We start from the raw sequence: 20,789 nt of genomic DNA on the forward strand, positions 1-20,789 counted from the left end.
TTTATGAAAGTGTATCTCATGAAGCCCTACTGGAGTTTTTGACATTCCTTATCTCTTTCTAGATGAGTCCTCCGTCCTCTGAGGACACGTGGCCCAGATTACTCAGCCATCAGACCCGTAAATGTCTTTCTCATAACTGCCAAGATGGTAGGCTGCACCAAAGAGCACTGCCACAGCCGCCTAGTGGGTCTTGTGATGGCAGTCCCCTAGTGGGACACCGATGGGGTCTTGTGGTTCCTACGCTTTTGTGGAGGGGACAGAGCAAAGTCAGGCAGCTACAGTTAACGTCTGGCCAGGAGGCTAGCAGGACTGTCCAGCCCCAAGAGTGGGGGCATCTGCCATCAAATCCTGGCTCTGCACTTATTTAGTGGGTGACACTGGGTGAATTACTTCACCTCTCTGCACCTCGGTCTCATCTTCTATAAAATGGGGACAGTAAGAGCACTTGCCTCCTAGGGCTGTTGCCAGGCTCATGTGGTTTAATAGACTAAAGTTCTCATGGCAGTTCCCGATACAGAGGAAGTATATTAAATGGTAGTTGTTACTATTATTAGTTTTTTTAGCCCAAAACTAACAGGATTTGGGACTCGGCAATCCTGTTAGTGAACTGTCACTTCTAGCTCCCTGCCCTCTTAGGAAGAAGCATCAGAGCTTCCCCTTTCCTTCCAAATCAACAGCTGCCACTACAGGCAGGGAGGCTTGGTTCTTCTGAAACGGCAGTTCTTGGTTGTATCCTGAGCATGTAAGCAGTATCTGCAAATGGTGGACTCTCATCAAACATTTGCTGAATTAATTGTTCTGTAAAAACGGTGTTCTTATAACTGCTTGAAGTTGGAAAAAAAGTTTCAAACAGGCATACCATCTTCAACCTATATTTTAAAATATTAGTTTTAGCTTAAAAGGAAAAATTCTAAGTTGATGAACTGAACAGCATCGAGGTAAAGAGGAAGGCCGGAGAGGTGCCCGTTGGATGTGTGGCTGTGAGTCTTGTCTCCCAGCACGGGAGAAGACAAGCACTCCACTTTCACACACGGAAAGGGACACCGACACTTCCAAACCACGGACACAAACCACTGTCATTATTTCTCGAAAACACTAAGGATAACACCCCAGTAGGTGAAGTGCCTCTGCACATTCACTAAACCAATTCTAACAGAGCACCTACTAAGTGCCAGAAATGTTACACAGCTGAAAGCTCTTTCCAGTCAACTGATGCAACAGCTCAGGGGCATGCCCAAGGTCACACAGGCCCTCAGCTCCTACCACGAGTCAGACCACGCTTCCAGGTACCTTTCAAAGGAGAGATTCGTGTCTTTCACTTTCCTCAGCTCCTCCTGAACAAGCTGCTTGGCCCGGATCTCTGCCTCAAGAGCAGACTGCAATTCTAGCCGGGCAGACATGTCCAGCTTCTGACTACGGCGAACCTTCCAAAGCGGATCCTGCAGACATTAATTCAAATAATAAAAATATGTTTTTAAGCTAGTTATTTGTTTAACAAAATTAATGCTAACAAAGAATTCATCTTTTTCTAATCTTAAACTTTTATTATCATATACTCTCAGATATTATCAAAGTCTATCAGACTCAATTTTAGTTTTTTTTCTTGTGAGGAAGATTAGCCCTGAGCTAACATCTGTTGCCAATCCTCCTCTTTTTTTTTTGCTGAGGAAGACTGGCCCTGGGCTAACATCTGTGCCCATCTTCCTCTACTTTATATGGGACACCACCACAGCATGGCTTGACAAGCAGCGCGTTGGTCCGTGCCCGGGATCCGAATCTGCGAACCCTGGGCCGCCAAAGTGGAGCGCAAGTACTTAACCGCTACGCCACCGTGCCGGCCACTCAATTTTAGTTTTGATATTTTATGACTTTTATTCTTTTTTAGAGGTCTTCTAAAGACTAAAATTTACTTTTATTATTTTTTAAAAGAATAAAACTGATCCTATAGCGTAATTTCTATATGGTTCCACTAGACTCTTTCACAAACTTCAGATATATTATGGGATCACAGTTACCTTATTTTTCCTATATCTTGAAACATTTTGCTATTTCATCATCCTAGGAATTATGTCATTACTCATCAACTATTCCTACCTAACTAAAATAATAAGAAAAAGGAAGAATGATGGAATGACCTAGAAGGAGGAAGTACTGGCGAAATAAACCAGCTTGATTACAGCATTATTCCGTTTTCTTACTGAGTTGCCCAGTGTATTTCATCAACTTTCAAGAAGTATAAAAGAAATATGGAGATATTATCTAGCCAGACTTTTGTTTTAAGCTTTCATTGAAGACAACTGAGAATTTTTCGTTCTCATCCGTAACAGTAAAGAGAAGAAAACTGACTGAAGGAGTTGTTTCACAATTCACAGACAATCAGAAGTGGGTGTGGGGGACAGAGAGCAGTGCTTTATCTAACGATGATGGTGACATTGATCAAATGAGAGAAATCTCAATGAGTCTTCAGATGACCACGTCCTAGGTGAATTTTCTCAAGAATCAATAAATGAACAATACGCTTCTAAGGACAAAAAGGAAATATATTTTCATCCAGTTAGTCCTTCAACAGGAAGAACTGTTTACACAGTATCTTGCAACAAGAATCTCAACCATCCCATTTTGCTAAAAGAACCCATGACAGTATCCTCTCATCTTTTATGAGGTTTGGTGCACAAAATTCATTTAATGCGGTTCGTAAGTGTCAGTGTATATGTAAACATGATTGGAAGAAAATAATTGTATGGATCATTTTAATTGCTGTTTATAAATCTAAAATCTAAAAATGAAATGTTTTCTAATTATGGAGCAAAGAACATGGCTGTATTCTTTTCTTCAATAAAATTATGAGCAATGTTTTCAAAAGTATTGTTTTGATGATGGAGGCGCAAGTAGAAGGAGAGGTAACAATAAACTTGAACCTATGGAAGACGGATCTGAAGCCAGCATTAGTATTTACAAGAGTCAGTATTTACAAGACGGATGTGCTCCGGGTTGTTGTGTAACAGGGGGTGAGCAATTAACTACATCTGAAGGTGCTGCCCCTTTTGGGTACATATACCTTCAAACCAGGAAAACATGGAATAAAAATTTGCCTTTACTAAGTTTAAGTTCTAGCTTTAATTCTAATAAAGTTGTTTCACTATGACTTTATTCTTACTTCTATATATTATCACAAAATAGCTTACACATATATTTTTTTAAAATGGTAAACTGGACCCAGAACAATGGAGGAGACAGGAAGCGCATGTGTGGCTGCCGCCCAGGAACAAGCACTCGGTGGAGATGATGCTCCACTCAGCCCCGAGCTCGCCACACTCTGTGTGCTCAAAAACAGACCACTGACTAGATGGATGGAAGGATGATCATATTAATAAAACAAATCTCCTTGAGGGTAGAATCTAGTCCTACTAATTTAAGATTTCTCTGCAGAGCCTGGTACTCAATAATTATTTGCTAAATGAATGAATGTTATCAAAAGAATCTGTGCTCTCCCAATAGCTGACAAAATGTTGAAGCTCCTCAAACTGGGTTAACTTTTACTGGTTGTAAAAAAGTCCCATCACTGGAATTACCTGCATGATACTTACCTGCTGCATTCATATTAAAATAAAGCCATTAATGAATTCCACAGGAACAAAAATCCAGGATTTAGAACAAAACCTACCAGTGTTCTTGATCCCAGACTGGAACTCCTCAAAGCCTCGAGCTCTTCAGTCATCTTAGAAGCAAGAGCTTGAAGGTAACCCCGGGCATCTTTCTCGTCGCTGACCCTAGAGGAGGGAGCAGACATTCTGTGAGTGAGAGAAGCCAAAGACGACGATTGTTTCCTGCTTATCAGCCAAAACACCAGTCACCCGTGAAAAACAAACGCCTTTATTAGCAGAGGGCCAGTCCCAGCCCACTCTCTTGGTCTCCCAGTCCTTTGCCATGTGCTTTTCGGAAGCTCTGCCTCCACTTGACCCAGAACACTCGGGGGCATCCACAGCCTGACCTACACCTTCAGTGACTTGGTGGAGTGGTTTCTCCACCTTTAGCCCAATGTGATGATCAGTGGAAAGAACTGCTGCCCCCAGACATTAGCGATTCAGGGGAAATAGTGGTGAGATCTGCACCTAGACCTTAGAGAAACAGCTCGAGGTGTAAAAGACAGAATTAGATAGGCAGAGGTGGGAGCTGGAGAAGACAGCATGGGGCAGTCTCACAGAGGTGCACCGGCTTGCCGTGCACATACCACTGAATGATTTCTGCAATCTGAGCTTCCCAGTGGGCAACTGACTCCTTCTTGGCAGCCAGATCCTGCAGTTCATCCTCCAGTTGTCTATTTTGAGCTGTGAGTTTATCCACAAAGGAACAAAGCTGAAATTAAACAATTGTACCACACAACTCATTATTTGGCATCCTTTAAATATGACGTTAGTGTTACTAAAACTACAAGTTCTTTTGAAGATTTTGAAAGTTTTCTTTAATCGTTATGAGATTTTTCCAAACTAAGTTTCTGATATGAACTTTTTGATTGTATCTAACTTAAGCCACATTTCAATACAAATCTGAACATAAAAGCGGTAAGAGCTAGCGGTTTCAGGTAATTAGCACCTTTTAACCAAATGAAAACATCCCACTTAAAAGACCAAACACATTACTTCATTTAAAGATTAAACTATTTAAAATACTAAACTTCCAAGACTCAAGAATGAAAAAAATTACAGCTTTCCCAAAGTGATAACTCAGATACTTTAAATTACCCTTTCATTTTCAGCAGTTAATTTCTTGTTTTCCTCGAACAGCATTGTCCTTTCTCGTTCGTATTTATCTTTTATGGTACCCACTGCCTCCTCCATTTCATTACGCCTGAGAGGGTAAAGGAGACAGACGTTTGAGAAGGTCCTAACTTGGCAAGGGTGCTACAGTGAGGGCTCGTGACACTTACCGTTCTCGTTTTGACTTCTCTAATTTATCTTTTAACATTAAGATTTCTTTCTGCAGAGCCAGCTGGTGGCTTTCAGAATCGTGCACCTCCTTTTTCACATTTTTCACTTCCAGCACATGGGAGGCCTCACGTCTGACCAATTCCTCTTCATAAAACAAGACTTTCTTCTCAAGCTCAGATTTTATTTTGGAAATCTCCTGTTGATGTTCCAAGGTGACACCTGGGCCCCGGCCTCCTTGCTTCATCTGAAGATAAAGGTTAAAACAAATGACAAATCTCTGTACCCTCCCTCGAGTGTCATGTGTCATCCCTACCACATGCAGATACTCGTAAACGCTGCTTCCTTTGCCCTCCCAACAACAGACACTGTACTAAATAACATAGCTGGCCTCGGTCATGTGGTCCTTCTAACAACTGCAAGGCAGATTTTAGGGAGTGAGAGTATCTGCCTTGTAGAAGGGATGTGCCCAGATCTGCTTGGGACCCCAGAGGCTCTGCCTCATGCTCTGACCTGAATGGTTTTCAAGGTCTCCTTGTGTAGTTCATTCACTCAATACAACAGTATCCTCTTGAGGGCTGACTATTTGTCAGGCACCCTCCTGGTAATAGAGTTACACCGAGGTCTCTGCTCTCACGGGGCAGAGGGGGAAAGACTGATAACAAACCAGCAAATGAGCGATAAGACAATAACACAGGTAACGTGATAAAGAAAGGGGAAAGACAAAAAGGGGATGGTTAGGGAGGCAGCATGAGGCCGTGACAAATGAAGGGAGATGTCAGGTTAGAGCTTCAGCATGGGAGGAACAGGAAGGGCAAAGGCATTGAGGTGAGAAGGGGCTGAACTTGAAGGACAGGAGGATGTCAGGGTGGCTGGAGTGAGGCAAGTCGGGGAAGTGCCAGCAGAGGCGCTGTCATGTAAGGAGATCGGGTTATTCGAGAGCTGCGGGAGGGCACTAACTAAGGACGTGAAGGGCTGTGATTTCAGTTTAACAAGCTCGCTCTGGCCTCTGTGTGGAGAGCAGACTGTAGAGGGCGAAGAGAGGGACAGGAGACTAAGTCACAGGGGAGCAGGAGTCCAGGCAAACAGTGTTGCCGGCAGAGGATGAAGAGGATGGAGAGAAACAGACCCCTCGGGGGCAGATGCTGGGGGAAAGGTGAGGATTCACTGATGGGCCAGGTGTGAGGAAGAGAGGAGACCCATTGCCTCCATTTCACAGATAAGAAAACCGAGGCTCAGAAAGTGGAGCCCCTTATCTGAAGTCGCACTAGGCTAACAAGGAGCCAGACTGCCTCCTCGCCCTTGTTCTTGCCACTACAGCCCCCTCCCCTCGCTGTTCTGCTCCCTCTGGTGTCGCCTTGCCACCCTCTGGCCACAGACGACAGCCTGTCTATTCCACTGTCAGCAGCAAGAAATGGGCTTCAAGGAACTTTTCCAGAAATGGACTCTACAGAATCTAGAAACCCGGGATACAGAGATATTAGGTGTGAGTCTACTAGGGCTTACTACAAACTGCATGAAGCTTTTATACGAGGAAAGAAATGAATTAACTTGGTTTTTAAAGTGAAAAGCTATCACGAAGGCAAGCTCATGTTCTACTCCCTCCCCGTCCGTTTCTCGACTGGACCTGCCTTGTGTGAAGTTCGCCCTGAGCAGCACACGATTCAAGACAACTCCCACCACAACAGAGTTAGTAAGGAGAATAGTCTGTTCCCTCAGTAAGAATAAAGACCCTAACCAGGCACTACCTTGAGGGCCTCAAGCTCACTTTCTATTTGCTTGGAGAAGTTCTCGCTGTGCTCGCGAAGTTTGCGCTCCTTGGAGGCCTCAGCAACAGCATCCTCGAGCTGAGCTTCCAGCTACAAAAGGGAGAATATTGCCTTTTATTAACAAAAAGCAAGCCCCACTGTCAGTTAGATCTTTACCCAAAAGGAACTCTAAGCAGATAAAATCTTGAAAGATCTTTGTAATTCTTCACTCTTCATCAGATTTTATCACAAGTTAAAGGCTGAGAAATACACTTCAGGGCTTAACTGGAAGGGCTGATTAGTAATAAAACAAGTTTAAAATCTAATTTAAATTGATAATTTGAGATTAAATTTCAAGAAAGGATACTGGTTTATGAAAACAAGTACTTCTGATACGTACAGAACATGGATTCTTTTTTTTTTTTTGTGAGGAAGATCGGCCCTGAGCTAACATCTGCCAATCCTCCTCTTTTTGCTGAGGAAGACTGGCCCTGGGCTAACATCCATGCCCATCTTCCTCTATTTTATATGGGACACCGCCACAGCGTGGCTTGACAAGTGGTGCGTCGGTGCGTGCCTGGGATCCGCACCGGCGAACCCCGGGCCGCCGCAGCTGAGCGTGCATGCACTTAACCGCTTGCGCCACCGGGCCGGCCCCCCGGATTCGTTTTTTAAATCGAAAATTTCACACATACACAAAAGTAGAGAGAGGTATAACAAAGCCAATGTACCATGATCCAGCGTCAATAGTTAGCAACTCGGGCCCAGCTTGCTCCATCTATAGGCCTACTCTCAAATTCTTTTAAAGCCAATCCCAAAAATCTATCATTTCATCCAGAGGTGGAATGGAAATGCTTAATCAGAGGTTTCACTAACTTGAGTTATAGGTGGCTACAACTACGAATGTATTTGGGTTGCAGAATAAAATGTCTAAGAAAAAAACAAATAGGCACTTTGAGGCCAAATGACAAAGAGCCTTGAATGTGAAAGGAGCAAGGGCATGTACTTCTGGGCCTTCTGCATAGTTTACCAAGTAAATTTTTAAAGAATTTTAAATTGAGGGTTGCTTAAAATATGTCGCCTGTTAATAGTAGAACATTCGGAATATCTGGGGCAGCATTTCTCAGAGTGGAGTCCTGAGATCCTTTAGCGGGTCTGCAAGGCCCTTCCTTTTCTAATCACCTATCTGTAGGAGCTGGGTTTTGTTCATATACTTTATCCGAAACAGCGCATCACAACAGGCTGAATGCAGAAACAGATATGAGAACTGGGTGTTTTCCATTAAGTCACATATAAAAGTACAAAAATGTTAAAAATGCCACTCTTCTCACTAATTTTTTAAAAATACTTTTCATAAAAAATGTTATTTACGTTAACATGTAATGGGTTTGCTATTATATTGAAAAAATTCTCAGTTTTAATTTCTAACATGGTAAACATGAAGAACTATAACCCACACAAACAAGAGCTCCTTGGGGGCCTCAGTAACGTCTAACCATGTACAGGAGTCCTAACTCGGGGTCTCAGAGATGCTGATCCGGGGCAGCTGGCGGGAGGCCTGCGCGGCAGGGAGGTGTCCTCCTCCTCCCCTTCCAGCCGCCTCTGTGCCACAGGTGCTCACGTTACTCCAGCCACATTGCATCACATCACCAAGTATTTTTGTCATATTTGTTGTGCGAGAATACCCTCTGTTTGCTTTAAAAGGGAACTTTAAAAAACCAGTACTACAGGAAACTCTTTTAATAATTTCACAAATAGATATTGAGGGCTGAGAACTACAAAATAAATGCTTGGCAGATCAACTTATTTGGCTTCCCATAAAATTTAAGATCCATTTTAAGATAATTTATGTAATACAACCCAAGTTTTCAGACATGTTTTATTAAGATCATACAAGTCCAATCAATACAATCCCTGAAACATCTAAAAAGCTACCTCTTTCCTGAACTTCTCAGATTTGCGGATCTCCTGCCGCATGGAGTCGATTTTCTGCATGGCCACCTCCATTTCCTCCTCTTTGTCCCGTAGCTGCCGGGAAACCTTCTGCTTCTGGGAGCGGAGTTCTGCCATGCGCTCGTTGAGCTCCGAGAACTCCTGCAGGGCCAGCTTGCGCTGCTGGTGGGCATCTTTGAGTTCTCTGGCCTGGGATTTCAGTCGCTCTGAGGCTTCAACCAATTGCTGAACAAAAAAAATTCAGATGTTTCACATTTGCGCAACAAAGATCTGGAAAGCTGGAAGCTCAGTCTTCCACTGTATTAAGGAGTTAAAAGTGATAGCAAATGCTGGTTACAAACCACAGTCACAGATTCAAGAATTCACCTTCTTGGAAAAGGCCCTTTGCTATGCCACAGCACAGCCACACATGCAGCCTGGAAGAAGTCTACCTGAGCTCAGGTGCTGAGCACCAATCTCACTCCAGGAAAGACCCTCCCACCACATGGAGCAGCTTGCTCACAGAGGAAAGTTTGGCTCAGAAATTTCGACCTCTCCTCTGTCATTCACACAATCAGAAAGGTGGATGAAGAATGAATTCGGTCACCATTCTAGCTACTTAACCAAAGCAAGATCAGAAAAGAACACATTATATATGAAAATGCTTAAGATTTCAATTAAAGTAAAAAATTGTATAAAAATAATCAACGGATAGGTAACCCTTAGCTCGAGTCTGAGGAATGGATGCTGGGTGTCCCTCTGGGTGCACTGACAACCCAGCCTCACCATAATGCACTGACCACCTCACCTCCCTGCAGTCGATCTCTCAACAATCGGGCTGCTCAGTCACTGTGGCATCTGTTGGGCTGTGGCTGGCAGTAACAGAGAAGGCTGGCATGGCAGCTCCCACCATGGGGAGACAAGTCTCTCCACCAGGCCCCTCTGGGTCTGGCTCAGGGCGAGTTTCTGTGATTACATCAGAGCAATGGGGTGCTTTCCGTTCTACACTGCACTTCTACATGACACACTGCAAGTGGTATGATACCACAGTGAACTCAACAATCAACCTGGCTTTGAAATCCCACTCATTTTAGAGAACAGATCACAAACTACAGGTTCAACGACTTAAGTGTATAAATGAATGTATTTTCCAAAACAGGATCCTAACTGTGGTATGAATATACTGTTGTCTGAGCACAGTTTGATGTATGTTACTGAAAATCAAACCTATAAAGGAGTTACGGGGGAAATCACCCCAGTTTTGACAAACAGTCTCTTCTGTAGTGCCCTGTCGTAGCTAAGAGGTCACTTCTGAAAGAAGTAGGACAGAGGCTGCTGCTGGGGCAGCCTGGTTGAACGGGAAGGGCGAGGACTCTGGCGCCAGATCCAAGCGTGTGAATCTAGCTGGGTCACTTACTGTGGAAGCTGAGACGTAGGGAAACCCCTCGAGTCTTCTGAGTCACCATGTCCTTACTCTCACGCAGGGGAGACACCATTTACTCAGCAGTGTAGTGGTGGAGACTAAAGACAATAGCTGTAAAGTGTGTGCTGGCCGCAGCCACACCCACCCCGCACCTGTGACCGGGAGCCCGAGATCTGCTGGCTGCCTTGGAAGGCTGCGCAGTAACTGGGCACAGCAGGACCCTGGAGACAGTTTTGCTCCTTCTGAGCTCCAGGCAGCACAGACAACAGTCCCAGAGGAGGTCCTCAAACCTCTGCACGCATTCAACCGTACACAACCTTGCAAATCATTTAAACTTTCCTCACGCAAACTCAAGCCCCTGACTACCTTGTGAAAGTCCTCCTTCTCCTGTCGCACCATGCGGTACTGCTTTTCTAGGCCTTTCAGCCGATGCGTGGAATCCTCGTGCTCCTGGCGAAGTGTCACAGTGTCCTCAAGTTGTCGCTCAAGCCTATTTGAATCTGAGCAAAAGAAAAAATAAATCATGTTCCCTTATATGTGAAACTTTGTTATCTGACTTACTGAAGTGAATTATTTAATAATTCCTAAAGCTTTATCATTGAGAGGCTTTTTTGACTTTCTCACACACACACAAGTGTCATATGCACAGCCACCTGCATACGTGAACAGACTCAACTAGACTTGATTCTGATGATCTGTTTAATAGCTCTCTCCCGGGACTGTGAGCCCCCGGGCAGCATGCACCCGTCTGTCTCAGTCTGTGCTAACCTGTGTAAGCTAGCACAGTGTAACCAAAGGGTGCAATACGATTTTAGTGAATAATCAACTCAATGAAGCCTTTTTCTGGATCAGGATGATAGGATTCCAGATAGAAAATGGGGAGAAGGTGACTGACTCAGGTTTCATTTCAAGACGACAGTCAACTACAGAGCCAACCCATGTGTCAGGTTAAAGGTTAAGACAAAGTGATTTGAGTCTTCAGGAAGCTTTGATAACCTAGGAACACAAAAGATAGACGGTGACAACAGACCCAAGCACCTAAAATTCTGAAAAGTAGACATAGCCACTGATGGAAGCTTTAGAAAGAAAGAAGTTATGGCAATTCTCTCTCAGAGCTACAAAGAGGAGAATTAAGAGAGAAATGCAAAGTATTCTGAGTTTATGGATAAAATATTAGGAATTGATTCTAGCTGTAACTATAAAATTATGTTATTATAGCTAACACAGTTGGAAAAGTAATTTTAAATAAACTGACAAAATACCAGAACTCTAAATAGGTTTGCTAAAGCTTTAGTTTTTTTTCTGCTTTTCTGCCTTATGAAAAGAAAATGAAAATTTTCTTTGCAGAGATTAATGCCCAAGAATAGAGACTAAGCAGCTATACTTTAAAACACTTACCTGCTATTTTATTCTTTAAACGTTCGATTTCTTCATTCAGCTTTTTGATTTCTTTATCTCGGGCTGAGCTGCCCAGGGCCCGAGTTGAGCCATGGAGGGACTGTACGGTCTGGGTGGACTCTAGGGATGGTAGACACGGCGTGAGTGCAGGCCCATGGCAACAGCAAGCAGTCCAAGGCTGCAGAGTAACTCTGCCACTCACCTTGCAGCTTTCTGCTCAGCTCCAGTTTCTCTTGCTCCAGTCTCCGTATCCTCCTCTCATAAGCTTCAACCTGTAAGCTGTTCTCTAAATCCCGCTGCACACCCTCGTCTTTGGTTAACGTATTAGACTGCATTATGCTCTTCAGAGAGCCTCGATCAGAAAAGCAGCTGCAAGTAAAGCAACAGGGTTTTGTGATCTACTGAGAATTTATAGTGATTTCATTAGCATTTAAAAACTTCCTGGGGTAAAAGATAAGTCTTTTTAAATTGGCAAACAAAAATACCCGTGAAAAGACTTTATTGTTTATAGAGCCAAAATTAGACAAGAGTCTTCCTTACTGCAATGATTGGATGACAAAGGGCAACTGAGAAGAACATGCCCTCAGAGCTAGTCAAAGAAAACGCCTCTGCAAAGGAGGGGAAATGTAATTTCTAAATCATCGCTTACACTTACTGGAAACACAAAAAGAGAAGGTATTTTGTGCAAGGAGCTGGGCTTGCGGAGCCTTGCTGGGCTGCAGGGAGAGGCTTCACTGGACAGCATGGTGCGGCCAGAACAGCATGGGCCGTCGAGGGCTTCCTGGTTCTGCCACTAACTGGGGATAGTTCCTTCAACCCTCTGGGGCTCATCTTCCCCACAGACTAAACAACTTGTAAGGTCTCTTCAATTCCAGCACTCTCACCAGCATAGCTAAGCTACTCACCAATGACCAGCTGACTCAACAACACCCCTGTGTGTAAGCACTCACCACCCACACAGATTAGAGCCAAAGATGGTTCTCTCATTTAGAAGCTAATGCTTGGACTGTTTCACAAGTTATTTAGTTCCTCTTGCTTTTAACGTGACAATGATGTCAGGGAAACGTTTCTGAGTCCTACACTGAGTGCAGTAAAGGCACCTAGCACACACACATTTACAGAAGGGCTGGCCAGTGTTTCTGAAATGCTGTGCCAGCACTGCCAGGGTGTGTTCCAGGAGGAGATTCTCGGGCCCAACCTGCCAAACCAGAGGCTCGGCAGGTGGGCCTAGGACCCACAGATTGGACAAGCACCTAGTGAGCTGGAATGCACCAGAAAGGTCAAAAGCCTCTGCACAAGGGATTAATCAATCAATATGTCCATCACATCCTGGAACGCTTTCTGGGGGCCAGATGGCATCAGCCATCACTTTGGTTTCAGTGCTGTTTAACCCTGGCACCTCACACCAAAAGACAGTTTCTACAAGCTCGAGCAGAAGGAACCCCCTCCGAAGGAATTTATATCAATTCAGGTTCCAGCTGCTAGAAGATGCCATGAATTGAATTTTGTGACCTTCCTTCAGGCACCGTGGCAGTTTCATTTGTTTTATTTTACCCACCTTTCTTCCTAACCCCTCTCCTCTTAGCCCAGTTTCCTTTTAAAAGCAAGGCAGAAAACCTTAGGCGACATGGCTTCGCAAGAGGTCCACTGGAGACAGAGGCCAACAGATACAAACACTCTTGGGGGCTGGAGTCACATGTGGGGCTGATGCTCTTGGCTCTTCACATTTTTCATTATGTCAGGGACTGTACTTCCAGCCCCACTAAAGGAAGCTACAGAGCTGTGGCTAAAATCCCTACAAAAGCAAGCAGAGTGCCCTAATGAAAGACGGCTCTTAGCTGAGCACGACTGGAAAGTGGTGCTGCTGGCTGTGGCCACTGATGTTCTATCAGAACAAATCTTGCCAACACTGATGGCCTACAGGTCAGGAGTCAGCAAACTACGGCCTGTGGGCCAAATACTCCAAAGTGTTGTTGTACCTCCCATGAGCTAAGAATGGTTTTTACGATTTTTTTTTTTTTTTTTTTTTTGGTGAGGAGGATTGGCCCTGAGCTAACATCTGTTGCCAATCATCCTCTTTTTGCTTGAGGAAGATTGTCCCTGAGCTAACACCAGTGCCAATCTTCCTCTATTTTATATGTGGGACGCCATCACAGCATGGCTTGATGAGCAGTATGTAGGTCCATGCGCAGGATCTGAATCTATGAACCCCAGGCCACCAAAGCAGAGTGCACGAACTTAACCACTATGCCACTGGGCTGGCCCCAGTTTTTACATTTTCAAACCGTTGTTAAGAAAGAAAAAAAATAATATATAAGAGACCACAAAGCCTAAATTATTTACTATCAGGCCCTTTATGGAAAAAAGTCTGCTGACCCTGCTCTACATCATCCCAGGCAACAATCAAAAGTGTGCACTTTTATTTTTAAAGGACAAACCCATCTACAGCTGCCTTGAGCATGGCCCTCCCAGCACTCTGAGGCTCACACAGAAGTACACCCTCAGACTGTTCATCGACCTCAAGGGAAGGCTCCGCCTGGGGAATGATGAATCTAGACATACCTTTCCGTTGTGAACGTAAAACCGATGAATGGCAAATGTAATCCAGAAAAGCCCGTATGAGAACCAGGAGGTAATATTTCCTGCATAAGAACACATACAACATAAATGAAATTCATGCTCAAACAAACGGAAAAAAAAAGGAGGAAAGAACGTTGATTCCATGATGTCATCTGCATGGGAGCTTAGTATTGGCAGATTTACTTCTCATTCCTGGCTCTGCCCAATGTACAATGCAGTTAAGAGGATAAATACACCGCTTTTGATGATTATAAAGGCACAGGCCAAAAAGCTTAGATAAGGTTAGTGATTTTAAAACTTTTTTTTTTTTTATAGTTTTATTTATTTTTCCCCCAAAGCCCCAAAGTAGATAGTTGTATGTCATAGCTGTACATCCTTCTAGTTGCTGTATGTGGGACGCGGCCTCAGCATGGCTGGAGAAGTGGTGCGTCGGTGCGCGCCCGGGATCTGAACCCGGGCCGCCAGCAGTGGAGCGCACGCACTTAACCACTAAGCCACGGGGCTGGCCCCATGATTTTAAAACTTTTTAAAGCCAGAGCATCCACCGATCAACAGACCTTGAGCAGAGACCAGCAGTGGCGACAAAGGTGCAGCCCCTTGGAGGACATGGGGCAGAGGCCAGGCGCTCTCAATTTCTTGGCCTGAAACTTAGGCCAGAGACAGAAAGGAGGTTTGGAACCCAAAGGCAGACTATTTTAGATAAGTTTATTACAACTCTATTTTTCAGTTTAAGGATTCTTCTTTATTAAAAATAAAACTAAAGTTATAATTTATCTGGGAAATTTCACTGTGAAAATAATTTCTTTGGAGTCTACGGATAATCCTTTCAACAACGATAATACTTTTCTCAACGTGGTCTAAAGTTCAGCTCTTATTTCAGTAAGAGAAATTCTCTAAATTAAGGAGTAATCAAGAAGATTTTTCTTTTACTTGGTTAAACCTCAGTTTCTCTATCCTCAAATCAAGACACATGTATGGACTAAAAAAGGTGGGTTTGATGAGACCAAAATAGTTTTACAACATATGAGCAAAACTCTCTGGGGCCAAAGGTACACTGACTAGTGTGTCAGAAGCCCCATCAGACCAAGTTAGACACCAGAGGGTCCCAAAGCCAGGACGGACTTGGAAAATCCATGATCTCAAATGTCAGCAGAAAGACTCAAAATCTGCACATCATCACTGTCACTCCCTAACGCCTGCTGCATAAAGAAACAGACACGCAGACGTTGAAAACATGTGATAGCAGGAAGACTGAACGTGTTCTCATGTGCAGGGACATAGTGAGAAGGATCAGAAACTGAGAGGCCTACATGCCACCTCTGGGGCCACAGGCTGGGCTCCTGGCTGGGTCTTTACATTCAGAAGTGGCAACAGGGCTGTGGTGAAGCTCTAATATGATAACGCGGGACACTGCTTTGAAAAGGTACAAAGTGCCATGAAAATAAAAGCAAAAGTATTTCTGATGAATTTCAAAACAAAACAGCTACTGAACTCAATTTTACTCAAATTGAGTAACCCATCATTTTAAAAAAGGGACATTAAGGACCAAGCTGAAGACTGGAATCAAAGGTACATTTTCTTGAGACAATTGCCAAATTTTTCAAAAATTAGTACAGTTGTAAGATTTATTATCTTGATAAGCAACACCTTCAACATAACACTGAGAATATTCAGGCCTACTGTGACACAATACTGAGAATAAAACGGTTGTTACACTTACAATATTTCTTAGCACATCGTCATCCACATCGAAGTTGGATGTGTCAGAAGGACTGCTCACATCAGGAATGTAAGGTGCTTCTAGGTTTCGTATGTTTTCCCAATTTAGACCTTCAAAGAACGCATGCTTTTTGAAGTCCTCTATTCCATTCTGCCCTAGCCGGCGCTCTCTGCTGCAGATCAGTCTCTGAATGAGGTCTTTTGCTTCTTCAGATACATCCGTGACATGGGAAGGGAACTGAAATCGTTCCTGGGTAGAGGCGGGAGGGGCAGGCAATCAGTGGACACATGATGAAAACTTACTCAGAAAAGTCTAAGGTGGACAGACATCACAGGAAACAAAGTAGAAACAACAGCTCCAAAGCAACAGCCATTTTCTATTTCATGGAAACTAAATGCAAACCAAAGCTAATGAAACTGAGTTCCAGAACGGCAAACAAGGAAACCATTAGTCTTGCCGGTTTTATTCATGGCAGACTTGTTACCACATTGCATGTAAATTAAAACAATGATAAATTTTCACCTATCACACTGGCAAAGAACGCTGACAACATGTTGTGGGTGAGATCAGAAACTGGCACAGCCTTTTCAGAAAACATTTTGCCAACACCTATGGCAATTCCACGTCTAAAAACTTATTCTAGAGAAATAAGTCATAAAGAGAAAACATAACATGTTCATGATAGCATTATATTCTAACCAAGAAAACTGCAAATTACCTAAATGACCATCAAAGAGACTTGTTAAAAAACAATATGGCGCACACACACAGAGAAAGGTCCATCTCTGTGCACTGAACAGAAACATGACAAAATATACCCACAGAAAACTTGGTTATATGTGATATTATGCCATTTATTTAAATACAGCCCCCCAGCCCCACCCCTCACCCCACCCCCCGGCTTCAGTCCACAAGGCCACACACAAAACATGGCCGAGTGGGCCTGAGTGCCAAGCCACCACTGCTGTCTGGGCCTCATCTTTATGGTCTATGACAAGGGACAACAATGGCACTACTTCACAGGGGTAAATAAATGAACCAGAGCACTGGACCAGGGCCCCACAGGCGGCAAGCACTCAGTAACAGCCAGCTCTTAGCGTTCACAAGTCCCACTTGTTACCTTAACCGTGTCTGTTGCTAAGCAGTGGATGGGTGATTTTCACCATGTACTGTATGCACTTTTACACTGTGTGAAGTTTTTATGGTAAGTATATAATAATTCATAAACGTAAAAATTTACTTCTATTTTGGGAAAAGTGTTTTTTAAAAGCATAACCTGTTTTGACTTGGAGTTAAGTGGAAGACCATTTACCACTTTAGTGTTAATCTGCTCCCTACACAGCAATTGTTGGGGGACAGATGAGCATGCGAGGGGGAGCATTTCTGGGGTGTGTGTATGAGTGACAGAGCAGGTGGGGAAAGAAAGTTATAAGCATATACTGGCAAAGAGGGTGAAAGTGGCATTAGAAAGACATATTTGCCTACAGAGCATAGGAAAAGAAACAGATGACAACAACATTAGATAGAAGAGGAAATAATAAAAAGAAAACAAAGGAAAGACAGAGGAAGGCAATATTGAAGTAAAAAGGAAAAAACAGGAGGAAAAGAAACAGGATCAAGAAAGGATTAACGATGCCTCTATGCTGAGATGTGTGATCTGTTTACAAGAACTGACTTCTGGGAAAACAGATTTGAGACTCAGAGTTGGCTTCTAACTGATGAATCCAGACCCACAGGTCCAACTGCCCAGCTGGTCCTGCCCATGGCCGTCCCAAGGCAACTCACACTCACCACGGCCACCACAGCTGTCTGCGTCTTTCTACCGAAGCCCGCTCCTCCTGCAGGGACTCTGACCAGTGAATACCATCACCCTCCACCAGAAAATGGGATCACTCTTAAAGCTTTCCTGCCCTTCATGCCCCCATCTACTGTCAGCAACCTGCGCCAATTCTACCTCCTACACCTCTCCCGAATCTCTCGACTTCCATCTGGCTGCCACCAGCCTGCTCAAACCCCATCATGTCTTCCGGAACAACTCGAACAGCTTCCAAGCTGCCCTCCCTCCTCTAGGCTGCTCCCTCTGCCTCCAGGCCTGTGCCTTGGTACTAGAACAAAACAGGGCATGGAAATGCAATGTCTTACTTCATGGTTCATGATCTTTCCATAGGTCTCCACAAGTGATTCTGCATAAAATGGTGTTTCTCCATACAGCATTTCGTACATGCAGACGCCCAGAGACCACCAGTCACACTCAGGGCCGTACTTGCCCATGCCGTCCTCCATTGCCTGCAGGATCTCCGGTGAGATGTAGTCAGGGGTGCCCACGGCCACAGAGGATTGAACCTTAGGGGAGAGGGCGATACTGAAGGGAAACCCTAGAACATCTCTAATTTCAAATTTCTAACTACTTTCTCTAAAATAGGGACAACAGATAATGAAATCATCATGGAATAAAACTGGTACATGATCATGATTTAAAAACTTAGTAATTCAAAAATTCAATGCAAGTAAATGTTCTCTTGCAGCACTAAACATTGGGCAATCTCCAGAATGCATGAGACTCTCTTAGATACCTGGTCTCTCGATGCCCAAATACCCACCACAGCCCCTAAATGGCATCACAATTCCTCAGGGGGTGCCATTTCCCACATTCTCTGTCACTGCTCAAATTGTGGTCTAGGGACCATCTGTGTGCAGGCCAGACCTTCTCAGACTTGCATGTGCATAGAGACCACCTGGGTTCTTGTGAAACAGAGATTCTAAGATGCTCCCAGGGGATGCTAAGGCTGCTCACCCACAGCCTACCCTTCGGTCTCCCAAACGGGAGCATCTGGGAGTAGGTCCAGGCACTAGCTGGGTGCTCAGGCATTCCCTACACAGAGAACAGGGAGGCTAAGGCCCCTAAAAGGGAAAGGACAGTTCCTCAGCTACTGACATTAGCAGGAACGGGACTCGACATAGCGACACCTTTACGGAAAGCTGCAATCAGGCAGCAATCATCACAGAGAAAGCCAGGGGGCCTGGCTAAGCTGAGAAATCAGCTCAGTCTCGGAGCACACGGACAGCATGAGTCTACGAGACTGCGGGTCAGGCAGGACATGGAGACAACTACCAAGAAGGCCTGTCTGGGGAAAGGCCAGACTCTCTGTTGGGTCACATGTGAGGAGAGCCATGGGGTAGAAAGCAGCACCCTGGAGGCAGTATGAATGAATCAGCAGGGAGTTCTGCCTCCGTTATGTGACCAGAGTCACTCCTCTGTACCTTGAGACGCCTAGCTGCAGGAGCTGTGTAGTGGACAGTGGGAAGACTGGTGTGTTAGGTGGTAACACAGGGTGAGTGTCCACAGATGATGGGAGTGATGTGCAGGTAAGGATGGTAACCAATGGTCTAGTTCAGACTGAGGCTATCATTCTCGTCATTAGGAGACTGGATTTGAGGGCAGCACCGATCAATCAATCAATATGTGGTCAAGACTTTTAGAAATAAGAGAGCCTGTCTTGGTGGAAAGAAAGGAAGTAAATTGCTTCACTCCTTTTAAAACATGGTCAACTGATGGCAGTTTTATGGGCTCTTTTACTGCTGCTTGAAAACTTGCTAGTATGAAAGGAAGACATTGCTCTCCTCTGGAGAAGTAGTTTATGTTAGACTTGATGATAAGTCTAGGCTTTAAAGAAGAAAAGACTCTCAAACACCTAAGACTAAAAAGCACAACAGTGGCCACAGGAGGGAATGTAGACAATCCCCTAATGCAGTGAAAGCAGCTCACTGGAAGTATCTCCTGAACTGGACTGTGAGCGATTTAGGGGAGCCCCACTTGAGGCAACTCAGCCATGATGCTGGTCTGACTGAGGCCCAAGCCCGGGTCTCCCAGTGATGGCCAGTCCAGGGGTGTCTCCCTGCTCTGCAGTGGGAGTGTCAGTTGGCCCTTGGAACACTGAGTATCAAGGACCCCAGTTTCCAGATCTACAACACTCACAGAGAGAAAACCCGACTGACAGGAAGTTATCTGCCCCCAGACAGAAATGAGGATGTACGATTACACAGTTAAGGCCTGTCCACTTGACCAGCCCAGATAGGGCATTTTAAGAAAGGAGCCAAGAGCTGCCTTTCTTTCACTGCAGTGGTGGCATGCTTTTAGCTGCCTAGGGAAACTAGTTGAGGAAACCTGACAACTCCCCATTTTAGAAGGTATATGTATTACTTTTGTAAACAGAAAAAGCAATAGAGATGCTTTAAACTTAAACAGAAAATTTCAACTTTTTCCTAAATGGAGTCAGTTCTTAATCCACGTTAACATACTTGGTTTCTTAATTGTATCTCAAATTGAAAATTTAAGCCCCTTCTCATTGTAAGCAAAACCCAAAACCAAATGGAAAATCTCCCACAAAAATACCTACAGTTCCATCATCATTCATCTTCAAACAAGATCCAAAGTCGGCCAGGCGGATATGACCATTCACGTCCAAAAGGACATTGTCAGGCTTAATGTCTCTGTTAGTAAAATAAATACATAAGTTAACCATTTCCATGCATTTCCAACATATTAGGCAGGTCAAAGTCCTTAACTAGTAGTAGATCAGCTAAGGAAATGCTAATATCATTTCGTGACAGCTGTAACAATCTAGGAAAAATGTCTCCCCATGATGATCTAGCAGCGTATGGCAGCAGCAATCACTACCATCACCACTCATTCCAGTGCATCAGTTAATCCTCGATTAACCCAGTGAGACACCACTATGATTCCTACCACTCAGCTAACCAATGTTTCCTGAGCATCTCCTCTCTCAACCCCGGGCCTACAACAGTAACCAGATGACACGGCACCTGTCTTCCTGAAGCTTCACACTAGCTGAGGTGTCAGAAAATGAACATGCAATGCACGAATATGCATGTGATCTCAGTATCACAGAGCACAATCCATGAGGCAAGTGCTGTGAATAAATATGAAGAAATATAAAATGAGGTAAAGGGAGAGACTGTGATGCATGGAGGGAGTCAGGTGGCCATTACCACTGAGGAAGAGACCCTTGAGCAGAGACTTGATGAGTAAGCGAGTCAGGCAA

The 20,789-nt window shown here is 44.2% G+C and overlaps 1 protein-coding gene across 1 annotated transcript in view; it reads right to left on the bottom strand.

Annotated features, from left to right (window-relative positions):
- Positions 1-20,789, bottom strand: part of CDC42BPB (CDC42 binding protein kinase beta) — a 119,590-nt gene that overhangs the window by 27,886 nt on the left and 70,915 nt on the right. The window contains 14 exon segments of the mRNA XM_058567759.1: positions 1,291-1,439; positions 3,665-3,770; positions 4,232-4,356; positions 4,743-4,848; positions 4,928-5,172; positions 6,674-6,784; positions 8,609-8,851; positions 10,395-10,528; positions 11,427-11,546; positions 11,629-11,795; positions 13,989-14,068; positions 15,727-15,975; positions 17,869-18,069; positions 20,124-20,217. Of these exon segments, the coding sequence (XP_058423742.1) occupies positions 1,291-1,439; positions 3,665-3,770; positions 4,232-4,356; positions 4,743-4,848; positions 4,928-5,172; positions 6,674-6,784; positions 8,609-8,851; positions 10,395-10,528; positions 11,427-11,546; positions 11,629-11,795; positions 13,989-14,068; positions 15,727-15,975; positions 17,869-18,069; positions 20,124-20,217 (2,130 nt within the window).

The sequence above is a fragment of the Diceros bicornis genome, chromosome 24 (assembly GCF_020826845.1).
Source record: "Diceros bicornis minor isolate mBicDic1 chromosome 24, mDicBic1.mat.cur, whole genome shotgun sequence".
Lineage (NCBI taxonomy): Eukaryota > Metazoa > Chordata > Mammalia > Perissodactyla > Rhinocerotidae > Diceros > Diceros bicornis.